The sequence below is a fragment of the Vicugna pacos genome, chromosome 14, assembly GCF_048564905.1.
Source record: "Vicugna pacos chromosome 14, VicPac4, whole genome shotgun sequence".
In the NCBI taxonomy this organism is placed as follows: domain Eukaryota; kingdom Metazoa; phylum Chordata; class Mammalia; order Artiodactyla; family Camelidae; genus Vicugna; species Vicugna pacos.
The window spans coordinates 63,591,808-63,606,727 of NC_133000.1; the positions used below are offsets into that span (position 1 = coordinate 63,591,808).

General features: G+C 46.5%; 1 protein-coding gene across 1 annotated transcript in view; it reads right to left on the bottom strand.

Moving 5' to 3' along the window:
• The window catches only part of STK24 (serine/threonine kinase 24), a 92,414-nt gene that overhangs the window by 46,831 nt on the left and 30,663 nt on the right, over window positions 1-14,920 (bottom strand). Inside the window, exon 2 of the mRNA XM_072976481.1 lies at window positions 6,246-6,476. Coding sequence (XP_072832582.1) covers window positions 6,246-6,476 — 231 coding nt within the window. The remainder of the gene's footprint in view (window positions 1-6,245; window positions 6,477-14,920) is intronic.

Sequence of the window (14,920 nt, forward strand, 5' to 3'; positions counted from 1 at the left end):
TCATCTCCAGATCTCGAACATGGGGTCAGAATGGCTAGAAAAGAATGAAAAAGGCAAACCATCGCCCTCCTTTCTAACCAGACATCATCTCCAGCTCGTTCATGATATTTCTCAAAACTAGACTTTCCCCCAAGCCCAAATTCTGTTCCCTCAAGCTGAAGCTGTATTATCCCATAAACCCACTTGGCCCAAAACACAGAGGGAAAGTACCAAAGTGGAACTTAAAACCAACGTATGAAGCATATTTAATATGACAGTAAATTCAAACTTATAAAGAACTGTGCAGGAGTTCAGCAAGATTGACAGAAACAAGGTGGGGGGAAAAATCATACTCATTCCCTTAACTAAGCAATAACCAGCCTAAAAATACATCATTCAAAATAACAATAAAAACTACGTGTCTAGGAACCAACCTATGAATCTGCAGGTTCTTTATGCAAAAAATTTTTTAACTGTATTAAAGCTCACACAAGACACACACACACACACACACACACACACACACACACACCATGAATGAACGATACTGGTCCAGGAATAGAACTGAAAACTCAGAAAGAGGCCTAGAAATACATGGGACTTTGGTGTATAATAAAACATCATATATGAGGGAAGAAAACACTATTTTATACAATAAATACAACTTATCTCTACATGGAGAATAAAAAAATCCCTACTTCATACTGTACACCAGACAGATAAAAGACCTAAATGTAACAGGTAAAATTATAAAGCCAACAGAAGAAAAAAAATGTATTCTATTTTTAACCTTAGGGAAACTAGTGGATTCCTTAAACAGGATCCCCAAAAGCAGAAATCAGACAGTTAAAAATTAATGGATTTAACCACATTAAAATTAAGGATTTTTTTCAACAAGAAGACACCTCAACGTTAAAAGTGCAACAGAGTCAGAGAAAATACTTGTGATATCTAGAACTGGTATTAAAATAAACAATGCAACACGGGAAAGCCAGTGGAAAACTTCACAAAAGATGTGAACAAAATTCAACCGAGCAAGAAATCCTAAAAGCAAAGAATATATGCAAAGACACTCAAACCTATTAAAAGAAATTCAAATAAGCATAATAAAACACTACATTACACTTATGAGATTGAGAAAAACTGGGAAGTTTTACATCAGTGTTGGCAACAAGTAGACAAACCAGGCGCAACATGATTAGCCACGAGGGAAATGTAAGTCAAAGCTACAATGAGATGCCACCTATACCCGCTAGGGCGGCCATGATAAAGAATTCAATGAGGATGTGGAGAAATCAGAACCCTTAACTCACTGCTGGTGGGAATGTAAAATGGTGCCGGTACTTTTGGAAAACAGCCTGGCAGTTCCCCGAAAGGGTAAACACAGAGTTACCATATAAGCCAACAGTCCCAGTCCTAGGTACACACCCGACAGAAATGAAAACATTTCTACACAGCACTTGTACACTAATGTGCATCACAACATTATTCATAACAGCCCCAAGTGGGAACAAATTATACAGAGACCACGGAATGATAACACAGTATGAATATGGGCAAGGGAAAGACTGCAATTTTGTTTTGGTCTTTTCTGGGTATAAAGCGTAACAATACAAAGCGTAACAAGATGATTATAGTCTATTGTCCAAACCAGGATGCTTCTGAAAGTAAAGAGACAGCTGTATAGTTATGCTGGAACAAGAAGTGAAGACGGGGCAGCCTCCCCAGGAGCCTCAGTCACAAGGGGCCCATCATTTACAGAACATTTCTTTACCTCCTTCCCTAAGGGTAAAACGACTGGGTTTTCTATTTCATCAGGAACTACTATTTCCCTTTGGGTAAGGAAGAGGGGAAGGAAAAAAAAAAAAAGGTAAATCAGAAGTCCAAAGAACATAACTTTAAAAAATTACTCCGACGTGTGTCTGTAATGTATATAATACACAATCAACCCCTTAACGGAATAACCATACTTACATACGACACTAAAACATATCAAAGAACTTGCCTGTACTAGTTTTCAGATGAATCCAGTTGGCAAAACAACCCTAAAAGTTTTTAAGTAAAGGAAGTGAATCAACTATAAAACAACTATTCACTCAACGGACATATTTCCTTCATATCGATACTATAACAAAAATAACTAGGAGAAGTAAAGGTTTGATAAATGCAGCATTTTATTATTATTATTATTTTTTTTTTTGCATTGCACCTAGTTTGCTTTGGCTAAACTGGCCCGATGTTTGGGAGTATTAAATAATTTACTACAAAAGAAAATAATAAACCTAATGCTTAGAATGCTAATAATGTTTTTAAGATTTGTGATTATGAGTCATTTGGCAAGGTAATTTAAGAATTTTTTTATTAAGGGAAAAGTTATCATTTACTGAAAATCTCCTAACATGCCAGGTATTTTACCTATAATCTCGATCTTTACAGTAATCCTGTAAGGTAAGTATATTTATCTGCATCTGTCCTTGAGGAAGTCAGCAGTGGGAAAAACATGCAGACAGTTAAGTACCTGCACAGGGATCACAGACAAAAATCCTGGCTTATGACTATAAGTGAATCTCAAAGCAGAGATGCTAAAAGGCTGGCAATCTCCACGTTACTGCTGAACAAACGAGCAGCACGATGAGTACTGCTTAAAAAGAAATCAGACTTAGACTCCATGACATCATGCCGTCCACTGCTACAATCTTATTATGTCTTCACTGCCTAATTAAACTATAAAACCGAAAGTCTCTCTCTCCTGCACACCACTCCCAAACCACCCCCCTCCCAAACGCACACACGCACAGGGCCACATGATGACGCCGTGGGCGGTACTTCTGCGGGAGAAAGCGCCAGCGGTGTAGCAGACGGGCTGCAAAGGCTTCTGGCTAGTAGTCTGGCTGGTCTAATCTCCCCAGAATCAAACAAACTACAACGAACGGGGTTCTTCTGTGGTGCATGAGTGGTGCATGATCACCTTCAAGACCTTTCCAGGCCTCAGACTCATCATATAAACGTAAGTTTTCACTGATGCATTTACTCCCCCTCCTCCCTAAATTGTCAATGTTGGTTTTGTTTTCACCATTTGGGGAAAAAACATGCTACACAGCAATTCTGTGGTTTGATCAGAGCTACACAGTCAAAATTAACTCCAATCTCCTGATCTTCAGCAACATTCAGCACATTTTGACCGCTTATCCATTGTCTTTAATCTCTTCTTCTATGACTAAAACTAAAACATAATTATGAGACCTCCTGATGCTAACCCAGCAATGAAGAAGCCAGCTTCTAATTTCTTTATGCAATCCCGCCATGTAAAAGTCCCTAACACGAGGCGAATTCCTGAGGCCCTCTCCCCATCACCACCCAAACAACGCAGAATCCCAGCTCTGAAAGCCAGGGGCTGTTCAGGAGGGCAATGAAAACCTCACCAAACAGTTATTCCCTACTTTGTGTCCAAGACCATTTGTTTTATATGACACATTAATTTGTATCTTACTCAACAGTTTGGACCATGCTAATTAAACTTCATAATCCCCAGAGATGATGGGAAAACAGCCCCTGGCTCATCAATGAGGGTCTCCTCTGGGCCCAGGAACTTTATGAGACTCTGTTACACGAGAACAGGCAGAACCACAGGTCTGGAGTCTTGCCCTGTTTATTTTCGTCAAATTCAACAGAAAGGTTTAAGAAATTAAGGGCAACTTTTCACAGTGGCGATATTACTCCTGGAATTCTTGAGGCAGTTCTATTTCCTGAAGGCCAGTCTGCCTGGTAAAATATATACAGCACTACAGACAAAATTATTACAACTTCCCATCCTACCTGAAGACAGTCAGAGGAAAAAATCATTCCAGAAGTCACTCTACTTCCTCTAGAGTGGCTTTGTGGAAAGGACATCTAGTGAAGCATCAAGCCCACCTCCTCCTCCACGTGGTACACGACTGGGTGGCACTTCCCAGCCTCCCCTGGGTGGGGTGTGGCCGTGTGCTAGAGCTCGGGCCGGGGGATGTGCATGGGAACAAGGTGCTGTGCCCAGGCCTGGGCAGGAAAACTCCCCACAGGAGCCTCCAGTTTCTGCCCCCATGATGACTTACACCTGACGAGCACAGCCACATGTGGAGGATGGAAGGAAGGAAGAACCACAGGACAGAAGGAACTTGGGTTCCTGAGTAACTGGAGGAAAACCACCCAGGATCAGGGCGCAAGAAATAAACTTCTGTCGTATCTGAGCCATTAAAAATTTAGGGTGTTTATGCTAGCAGCTGATATTATGTTGATAAATCTGATAAGCTGATAAACACACTGGGAAACTCTAGATGAAGGTTAGACTGACTTGGAATTAGTGACTCAGGGAAGAAGGGACATACCAGGTGGACTCTCTAGACATGTACAGTCAAGGTGGCATCACATTTGGCCACAATAAAGCAATCTACTCCAGCATGCAGTAAGAATTCTGCTGAGGCGCTGAAGTTGAAGGCAATACTTTCGAACCATTGATCCTTAACTTCTATAGTTAAATATCAGTTGGTGTAAGTCAGCAAAAATTTGTGAAGATCTTCACACTTCCTTTGCCAAAATTACCATAAGTCATATTAAAATACAATGTCAGCAGACCACATGAAACCCAGCTCTGACTTCAGTATAAAACTACTTTGAAGTCATTTCACAAAGTGATACAGTAGACAGAGTTCAAGTTGAGTCTCTTCGGCTGTTTGCTTTCTCTCAGTAGAACGTTAACATCGAGAAGAACTTCGCTTTCCCATATGGAAGTCGCGTCTCTCCTCTTTGCATCATGAAAATGGTAAAACTTACAGGGCTTCCCTTTCTGTCAAGACCCAAACTGGCTGCTCCCCACAGCCACACCCACTGCCACTGTTGGCAAGCTTGCTCCTCCTTGCTTCCACCTTAGTGGATGCGTCCTTCATCGTAAGGTAATTTCAGAGATGAGGTGGGAATAAACCCAACCAATTAAAGAAGGAAATTAACACTTGTTAAGTACCTTCTATGTGCCAGGTACTTTTACATCCTTAATTCCATTTAATCTTCACAACAGTGAGGTGTATACCATAATTTTCCATTTTACAAATGAGGAAGCAAGGAAGCTTAAACTCAAGGCCACACAGCAGGACAAGCAAGATTCAAGTCCAGGACAACTGGACTCCGAAACGTATTCTCCCCATTTCAAAACGCTGCATTGACCTATGTCATACTGCCATTCTTCAGGCAATGAGAAAACACAGAATTACCAATCAATTTTTATTTCCTTTAAATATTTAGTGACCCAATGGTTCTCAAATTTTGCATCCTTCCATCCATACCTTACCACCACATTTCCACAACACCTAAGCCTGCACTATCCCTCTGACGTCGGAGCAGGCAGAGGGCTACAACACGGAGAATTCAGAGGATCAACCCAGGAGGCAGGGTCTCACACTGTCGGGCTTACTGCTGCCCCCTTCAGGAAGAAGTTCTTTCTACCCTGCGAAGGTTTGTTTTCCACAAGAATTGTTTCAGAATTTTCTGTTTTTTAACCAATACTTAAGATTTCCAAAACTCCATTTGAAAGATACTACATTTCTAAGTGCAGTAAAACAGGGGTATGTCAAGGAACTAGAAACACAAGAGGCAGTCTTAGACCTTTTTAGTGGTAGAACATGATTACTACGACACGGTTCTACACGGGACTGGGGGATCATTTTTAATACAATTCTTTAAAGAACTGTGGGGAAGGTCAAAGGCAATTTATAGTACTGTACTGCAACTATTTTATCTAATTATCTACTAACCTAGAATTCTTAGAAGTCAAATGGAGATAAACCAGCTCACTAATCAATATTCTCAATTCATAGCAGCTTTTAAAAATAGCATTAAAATTAAGTCACATTTGATAACTGAAAGTATCAAAAGGCTAATCTTAGGTTGGCCTAAGTTTTTAATCATAAATTCATAAACCATGCTAAAATTGGGTGATTAATGGTTGTTGTTAGAATAGCTTAATAAGAAATGTGTTTCTGACGACAAACTCTGAGAAATACTTTCTAATTTGAAAGGGAATGTCAAACATCAAACACTTTTACTAAAAATATATTTCTATCAGTGACATTTAAGATGATAAAACCGTCAGAGCCTGGTTCTTCTGACTACAAAGGTCGGAACATTTCTCTTCCTCTGAAAACCTGCTGTGCTATTCACTGAAGTCCTTTCCGCATGCGGCTCGCATCTCGGGCAGGTGCTGCGTCATGGAAAATCGCGTCTGCATTTTTAAGCCTTACCTTCAGGTAGGAGCCATAATATTTGGTGACGTACGGACTGTCACACTGACTCAGCACTGTGATTTCCTGTTGAATGTCCTCTATCTCGTCTTCAGCCTCTTCCAGATCAATGATTTTTATTGCGACTACTTTCTGAGTCCGATTGTCAATGCCTTTGAACACCTCACCAAAAGAGCCCTTCCCGATCTTCTCCAGTTTGGTAAAAAGCTCTTCAGGATCTGCTTTTAGATTCTGTAGGAGAGACAGAAAAGGAGGGAAACTTGAGTAACTCGCAGGACTGACTGCTCTTCCTTGTGGTGATAACACATAGACCATTATCTTTCAAGGACTGATCCTCCACGCACAGACTCTCCCTGTGCTGGTCCGTCATTAAGGCCATCCACCCCGCCACCTTACCCCAGGTTCCAGACCTGGCCTCTGGTTCTCTCTGTCCTTCTTCTCCCCAGGCTTTGGGACAACGTTTCCTCACACCTGGCTGGTCAGAATCTCCTGGGACACTGAGAGATCCCCAAACACTCTCACAGTCCTAAGGGGGGTGGAGGGGGGTTGCATAATCCATATTTTTAAAAGACCCCCACTGCACAGGCACTTTTGAGAAAAAACTGTTGTAAATTATCATGTGTATGGTAACTTTCCAACTGCTGGCTCCAGCCCTGCCTTCTGAGTTTTTAACTCCTAAGATCAATCACTTGCTAGGTACCTCTTTTGACCCGGGTGCCGCAAGCTCGGCATGTATGAACTGAACGTGTCATCGTGCCCGCGGGACTGGCTACCCTCCCACGGCACACTGCCTCCCATGCCACACTGAGGTGTTCAGGGCTCACGTCTTACTTCTATACCCGTGTGCCTGGGCACAGGGACAGATGGTTAGTAAGGGTCCTCTGGGCAATAAAACAAAAACAAAAACAAAAAACCACAGTCTTACACTGACACCAAGAATACACTAATTCTAGGAGACAGAGAGCCTGGGAGAGGGCGAACTGGTCAGAAAGGAGGTAAAAGCCACGCGTACACCCAGGAGCAGTGATTCTCAAATCTTAGCGTCAGGCTCTCCTGGAGGGCTTGCTAGACTCCAGACTGCCTGCCACTCCCAAAAGGTTCTGCCTCAGTGAAATCTGGTGGGGCCCCAGAATCAGACAGCGCCCAGGTGAAGCTGGTCTGGGACCAAGCTTTGAGAACCACTGCTTAGGAGACCCGGGGGAGAAGCCAGGCAGCCCTAGCAAGACGACGTGTCGAGAAAACAAGGCTTGTTTTAGGTCAGCTGACCCGATTCCTCCATTAACTGCCCCACCACCACCCTAAGAAAAACAGTAGCATGTCCTTTTCGTGAGTTAAAAAAAAAAAAAACAAAGTCAACAAGAATTTATTCAAACCTCTACAATGTCAGAGATGAGTGTGGGAGGCTGTTACAAAAATAACCGCCAGTGAGTCCTGCCTGTGTCCACACCCTTTTGCAACATGACTTTGGCAGTCCTCCAGCAAGAAACAGAGTCTGGGGCCCCACCCCTTGAGTCTGGGCTGGTTTCGTCACTTGTTTGACCAGCAGAAGGTATCAACCTCTGAGCCGAGGCCCCAGAGGGCTGGCAAGGCTGGGAGTGAGCGAGCCAGCAGCAAGAGGCCCATCACGGCCAGTGCAGGGATCCCAGCTAAGGCCCAAACGTCGTGCATGAGGCAACTCTTGCATAACCTCATTACCATGCACTGCAGCCCTCTGGCGACAAGGAAATCCATGCCAGAGATGACCAAGTCCAAAAAAGGAACTCTGAGATTCTGCTGCCAGAATCTGTCCTCAGAGGAAAGTTGATCTCCTTGGTGAGAAATGTGCCAACCTGCCAAGCATCCTGAGAATTCTCTTTTCAGAAAGATTTAAGCTGCATCACGCACGGGTCATCATCCCAGATCAGAAAGATCTGCTGGCCCTTCAACCCACCCATCCCATGTGCCTGAAGGGCAACCGGTCCCCAGGCAGGAGTCAAAACACACAGAGGACCCTCACCTACCTACCATCCCCCTCTCCCAGAGCAAGGAGGCTGGATGACTGGAGGACGGGGCTGGGTACTATCTGCACAGCCCACTCCTCAGGTCCCAGACTGTTCGCTCCAGAACATCACTGAAAGGCCCAGTGCAACCTGCCCATTCAGGAGCTGAGCTGGGAGATCAATATTCGAAGGCAGAGAAGGAAGACGCTTCTCATGGGTCGTGAATCTCATGCATATGGTTAGTAACCTACGTGGTCTGTGAACTACTCAACATCTAGCAGTCTGTGCTTCCTCCTCTGTGGGAAGCGCTGGAGACAGAGAAACAGCAGAAACAGCATCTCTCCACAGTAAACGCAGGTAAGAGGGGGGACCCACCAACCGAGGGATCAGACATGTCCCGGGCAGTGTCTGCAGAACAAGGCCCTCCAAGACTGCCGTCTCTCCTCCACACACACCTCTCCATGTCCCTCCAAACCTTCCCCTCTCTGTCAAGGAACAGCCCAACTTCCCACCTGGGGCAGCCTCAGGGTTAAGTGAAAACTTCCAGGAAGTGACACTTGGTTTTCCTACTTCTCGTAGCTTCATTTTCTCGTCTTTTTTCATCACCCTTTTCATCATGACAACACCAGGCCATCTGTCTCTTTAATCTTTAGTCCACTAAATCCTGCGTCTTTCTACACACTCACACCTTGTCTTGTTTATTTTTCAAGATGTAGGAAAAGCAGGGCACTGTTATGCATAATCACCCTAAGGACAGGATCCTTGAAAACTGATCAAAATAATGAGAAGACGCATTTCCCGCAGGTCAGGGGGCCCCAGGCACTGGTCTGGGCTCTGAAAATGCTCCCAAGTCCCGTTCCCAACAAGCCCAGGAAAACCTTCACTGGGCTCCGCATGGTGGGAAGACCAGAAAAGCCAAGGGCACGTGCCGCCTGGAGGTCTGGAATCAAGGGTTCCACAGACATTTCTCACTGGGATATGGAAGTTTCGGGGTGACCAGCTGCCCCAAAGCCTGGGGTCTCTTAGCAACAGAACAAGCATGTGCACAGCACGAGCAGCAGCCCCCCTGCCACGTGGCCGCAAGGGTCCCCAGACCTTCAGGATTCTGACTCCTCCAATGGGGAAGTCCAAGGGTACAATGCTCGGCTCCCCATACCAAGCCCAAGAGGCCGTTCCTGGTCTCCCTTCTGGAGCTCAGGCTTCTGGGGCAACTCAGCCTGTTTCATAATCCCTTGAGGGAATTCATTTAAATACTCCTATGATGACTTAAGTATTTTATATTTTTAAACCTGAACAGCTATTACTGTGTTCTTTTGATCACTTCTGGCAATGAAAAATGCATTTGGCATCACTAATCAACTTTCAAAGTTCCTGAGCTTCAGATGTACCACGTGCACAGCCACACACACTACACTGCTCTGGGCTGAAGCCAAGCTCCAGAAAAGACAAAGAAAACCGTCTAGATTTGACGTGTTCTAATGCCTGCACCTTATCACATCACCATCCCTGCAGCAAGCAACAGGCGAGAGGGCACCGCGGTCCAGCTGGGTCTGGACCAGATGTGCCCCCTCTTCTGAACTTGGCAAGCATCCCAAGTGAATGGCAGAACTCTCCTCCTGGAGCTGAACTCGGCCTCAGAATCCCCCTCACCCCAGCGCCCCAGGCAGCCACCACCAAGTCAGCGGCACACAGCCTGGCGCACCTGCTGCCAACAGGTCTCTGCTGGCTGTTTACCACCTTCTCCTTCCACATCTGCCCGACTCTCCCACCCCGGCCTTCCTCGTGGGCCCCACTGTTAAGAGTGTTACTATCTACCATTTCCAAAGCTGGAAACCCTGCACCTCAGTCCCTTTTCCTACCTCCAAACTGCCTCAGCATGCGGTTCCCCGGCCGCGCCCTACCTGACCCCCAGCAGTTAAGCCTCCAGCAGACCTGACTCAGGACCTCCCTATCCGCTCTGCGGGCAGAGTTCAGCTCCCCTAAAGCTCATAGTCCCCCTTCATTGCTTAAAACAACCCAGAAAACACAGCGTCTTGAGACTCATGTCACACACGCCCACTGTCGATCTGAACCCGCAGTCCCTTCTTAACCCCACCTTCTGCCACTCCCCCCAACTTCCCCTCCTGTCACCAAATGCGACGCTGTGGGGCGGACGGGGGCGGGGGGGTACGTGGGGGTTCTCAGTGTAGCGATGGAGCAGGTCTGCACCCCGACTGCGGTGCTTCTGCTGGAGTTTTGTGTCCTTTCCACACCTTATTTCTTCTGCCCCTAACGAGGCCACTATTACTTCACTACTATAGGTGAAAAGTTCCTCATCTGCTGCTTCAACCCACTCAAACCTGACAACTCCCTTGAACAAAGGCTCCTTCTCTCCAGAGCATGTTTTTTGATGCCACAGGCTGAAAACTGTATTAACATTTCACAGATTACTTTCTCCCTCAAGATTATGATCTAACAGTTAAAAACATATCATAATCTTGCCAACCTAACGCAGCAAAGAAGTGAACAGCATGGGGACCTGCTGTCCATCTGCGCCATCAAGTCCCCTTAGAAAGCAAATAATAAAAACAAAAACCCAGCCCAAATTCAGAGCATTACATGGCGGAGACAAGGAAAATGCAGCTGCGGCCTAAAAAATTATATGAGACCCCATGTGCACCAAACAGAGGCTCGGCTCTGATTCTGCAAAATGCCATTCGGGGCAGCAGCTATACAAGACGTGGAGAAAGAAGACACTATATACACCCCCCAAAATAAGCCGGAGAACAGATATTCACACTGCCCTCCTGAATGCTTGAATTATCTGCCAAAAATTCAGGTTTCTAAGCAGCCACAGGCACCTGGAGTCCAAACAGCACAAGTTCAGATCTCAGCTCCACCCAGTTACCAGCAAGTCCCTGAACCACCCAGCCTGTTTCCGTATCTGGGAAACAGGGTAACACTACCTACTTCTTCGGATGCTGGAAGGGTAAAATAAGACCACAAGGAAAGCTCTCTGCATGGTGTCTGCTGGGAAGCCAGTCCTCAGCAGAGAGGCCATCTCTGCTGCTGCTGTCTTCTGCTGGTCTTAACTCTGAGCTGTTCTTTCTGATGGTACTTGGTCAAGGTTCAGTAGTTTCTTAGAAGCCTCTCACTTAAACTAGAGCCAGAAGCAAAATCCAGATCACGGGACTCACAAGCCAGCGCACCTCCCAAGGCACTATCCTAAAAGCAACTAAAATAACGCAGCCTCTTCTCCCTCAGGAAGGGGACAAGGAGAATTCTAGGGGGCCGGAGTGAGCATCCTCAGAGAGAAGGAAACATCTGCAGAACTCCCTAGGTGCAGAGGCCACACGTGGTGCAGCTAAATGAACCACCAGCCAGGGAGGCCGGAAGGCCCTGAGGCCTGGAGGGTGTTGTGATATGAAGCTCCAAAGGAGGCGGTCCCTGAGCCACTGATGCAATGACCCCACCGGAAGGATTAGGCTCTGAGGGCTAAGAAATGATGCTCAGAGCTGTAAACAAACCAAAGATCCCAACTATGAGAACCTTCCAAAAACCTCTCTTTTTAACTTTCCTATAATGGTAACTACTAAGTCCCTTAAAATAGGGAAGGAAAGAAGGCTCCACTCCCTCGGTAGCCTCAGGAGAAGGGCCTCAAGTTACATGAATAGAAGGGATTTTAAATGGGGAAGCACAGCAGGCCTCGCCCAGGGAGTCGCAGCAAAGGCAAGATGCAGAAGGCACAAGACACCCGACCAGCCTGTCAAGAGGGCCACGCGCTTCGTGAACAGAAACACGTACTTTCACAGTTTGTGAAAGAGGAAGCCTACTGACAATTTCTGAGCAGAAACTTGAACCTAAGAGATCATCTTGCAAAACAATCTGCGTAGACTTGAATGCACAGGCAGCTGCAAGCTGACACCCATAAATGAGGGTCCTGGCCTCCCCTCGGTCACAAAGAGCTGCAGTCAAAGGCCGTGAACCTCTGGCCTTGGATGTGGCCTGGGTGGAACAAAGCCGCAAGAAAAAGGAGTGCTATTTCTGAGGGTGCGCCCACAGGAGGAGCCATCCCATCTTCTGGCGACTGTGGGATTGTGGGATGTGTCCAAGGACACAGTGCATGTGACAGACCCTGAAGCAGAACTCGTGGTCCTCTGATTCCCAACGGCAAGCATGCTGAGCACCGGCTGCCCAGCTCCACCAGCAAAACACAGCAGGAAGAGCACAGAGTCAAGACTCCAAAGCCCCAGCTTTCCTCCTGCCGTGACACTTCGCTGCATGGCCTTGAGCAAGTTACCTTCTCAGCAAATTGCAACAATGGTGTCTGAAGTTATTTGTTTACCTCACAGGTTTGTCAGAGGATCAAATCAGCCTAAGAGCAGGGTGCACCGCAAACCCTCCTGCAGAGATGAGGCGCCGCATTACCTGCAGCACCAGCGTGGACACGCCGCAAGCACACCTGAGACCACGTGAGACGTCTCTGAACAGCACTCGGTTTTGGAGACGTATTTAGAAACCACCTAAACACTGGTCAAGACAGTGACTGAGAACAGACCGTGTGTAGTAACACAATGCAACATAGTCCCAACAAGACTGAAAAACTATTGTCATTTTAAAGTGGGGCTTAACTTTATATTTCTACTTATTTGTTTTGTTCTGTTTTTTGTTTTGGGGGAGGGTGATTAGGTTGATTTATTTATTTTAATGGAAGTACTGGGGATTGAACCCAGGACCTCATGCATGCTAAGCATGCACTCTACCACTCCCTTACATTCCTACTTTTTAATACAAATTATTCTTTCCATAAAGAAGATATCCTTAAGCTAAATCAGTAACAAATAAAATGCCCTGAAAACATGTCTCATCAGTTTAATCTAACCGTTGCATTTCAAGAAGAATTCTGTACTCAAAGTGAAACTGGGCAGTTTGCCAATCAAGTCTATCAACCAATAAAGGTTTTCTCTCATTCTAACAAGTTTAAAGCTCCCTCTTTATCATTGGGTCTTTCCCCCACATCCTCCTGCTGTGGGCTCACGTGCCCATGCCCCCAGCAGCCAGCCCCAGACGCAGCCGGAGGAGAACAGAGCTCCTGGCTCTGACCTGACGAGGTCTCAGGTCAGGACTTTCTCTCTTATCCCAAACGCTGACTCAGGACCCCAGCTCCCCGGGGAAAAGCAGACTCAAACCTGCAGCGTGTTTCCTTCTCAGTCGGCCCACACCCCTCAAGGGTACTAATGACAGTGGTGGGGTCCTGGCTGGAAGGAAGAAGGCCCCACACAGTGGTGTCTGCCGTCTCTGTGATGGCCTCAGCCCCCTCAGCGGGGAGCAGAAACCATAGGGACGGAATAGATACCATGAGGGTCCACACGGACGGCCTCCCCACGCAGGATTGGTGGTTCCCAGCACAGGCTGCACGCCAGCCAGCCCCACCCTGGACCATTAAATCCAAACCTCTGGGGAAAGGACCCCAGCACCAGTATTATTCAAACCTCCCCCTAGAAGATTTCAGCATGCGGCCAAGGTGGAGAGTAGTGGTCTGGTCCAGGAGGCCGCCAGCAGGCACACCTGGAGAACTCCTGGATCACATCAGAGCAGGGGGCGCGGTGTCTCCCTGCTGCTCACGGTCTCCATCCTTCCCTCTCCAATCCTTTCCCGTCTTCCTGCCTCGCTGACCACCGAGGACACCCCTCTCTGCCTCTAGCCCCACGTGTTTCATGCTAACTAGTTGGTTGATTTAAGGTCTCCAAAATAAAAACATTCACCGAATAAAGAGCTTTAAATAGCAGGTGGCTCCGGTTAGTTCAAAGAATTGACATTTCTCCTATCTTCAAATATTCTTCAGAAGAAAAGTCTCGGTCCTAGCTAACTGACGAAAGGTCATTTTTAAATTTGAGGCCTAAACCACAGGGTTACAGAAACACGCATTCTCCACAACACACTAACTCTACCTGTCACTACGGTGTGAGTTCCCCTGAACTGCTTCCACAGCAGATTACTTCCTCTTCTGAGGCGTACATTCATTCCAGTCTCTCTACCTGAGCTCTCTTCACATATTATAAATACCCCACCATCCGGCTCAGTGAACTCATTTCACCATAGTCTACACCTTTGTTTCAATCTATCTGCGTAAATATTCTGCAGTATTTGACAAAAAAGAAAACTGAGACAAAGAGATGTAAAATTTACAACTTTATATCTAGACCTGCCTATCCAAATTACTAGAAATTTTCCTAAAACTCTGTCCTTAATAGGTAGGGAATCCTAGTAGGAGCATTCTAGTCCTCTTATATGGATGATTAAAATAGAGGCTACTCTGGCTAATAAGAAACATGATTTTTAGAAAATGTGAAAAAGGTGACAGCAAGCACCTAGGTGAAGCTATGACTTCTGGCCTCAGTACCTAATCAACACCCCCAGCCCCCACGGGTGTCTGGAGCTCGGTGAGGTCAGAGGTCAGGGAGAAGCCACCCTGGGGAGAGCACGGCTCCTGGTCTGCGTGGGGATGAGGGCCAGGCCCCGAGGCTGCCCTCGTTTGCTCAGGGTCAGGCTCTGTCTCAGCATGGACTGAACACAGGGCTCCAGGGCTCTGGCTACTCTTCTGCCATCCTCCCGCCCAGTGCCCACGCTCCCGGCACAGTGCTAGACTGGCTCACGCCCCCTGGATGGCAGAGCCAGCCGAGGAACCGAGGCCCTGGGGCTTCAACTGGCCCAGGG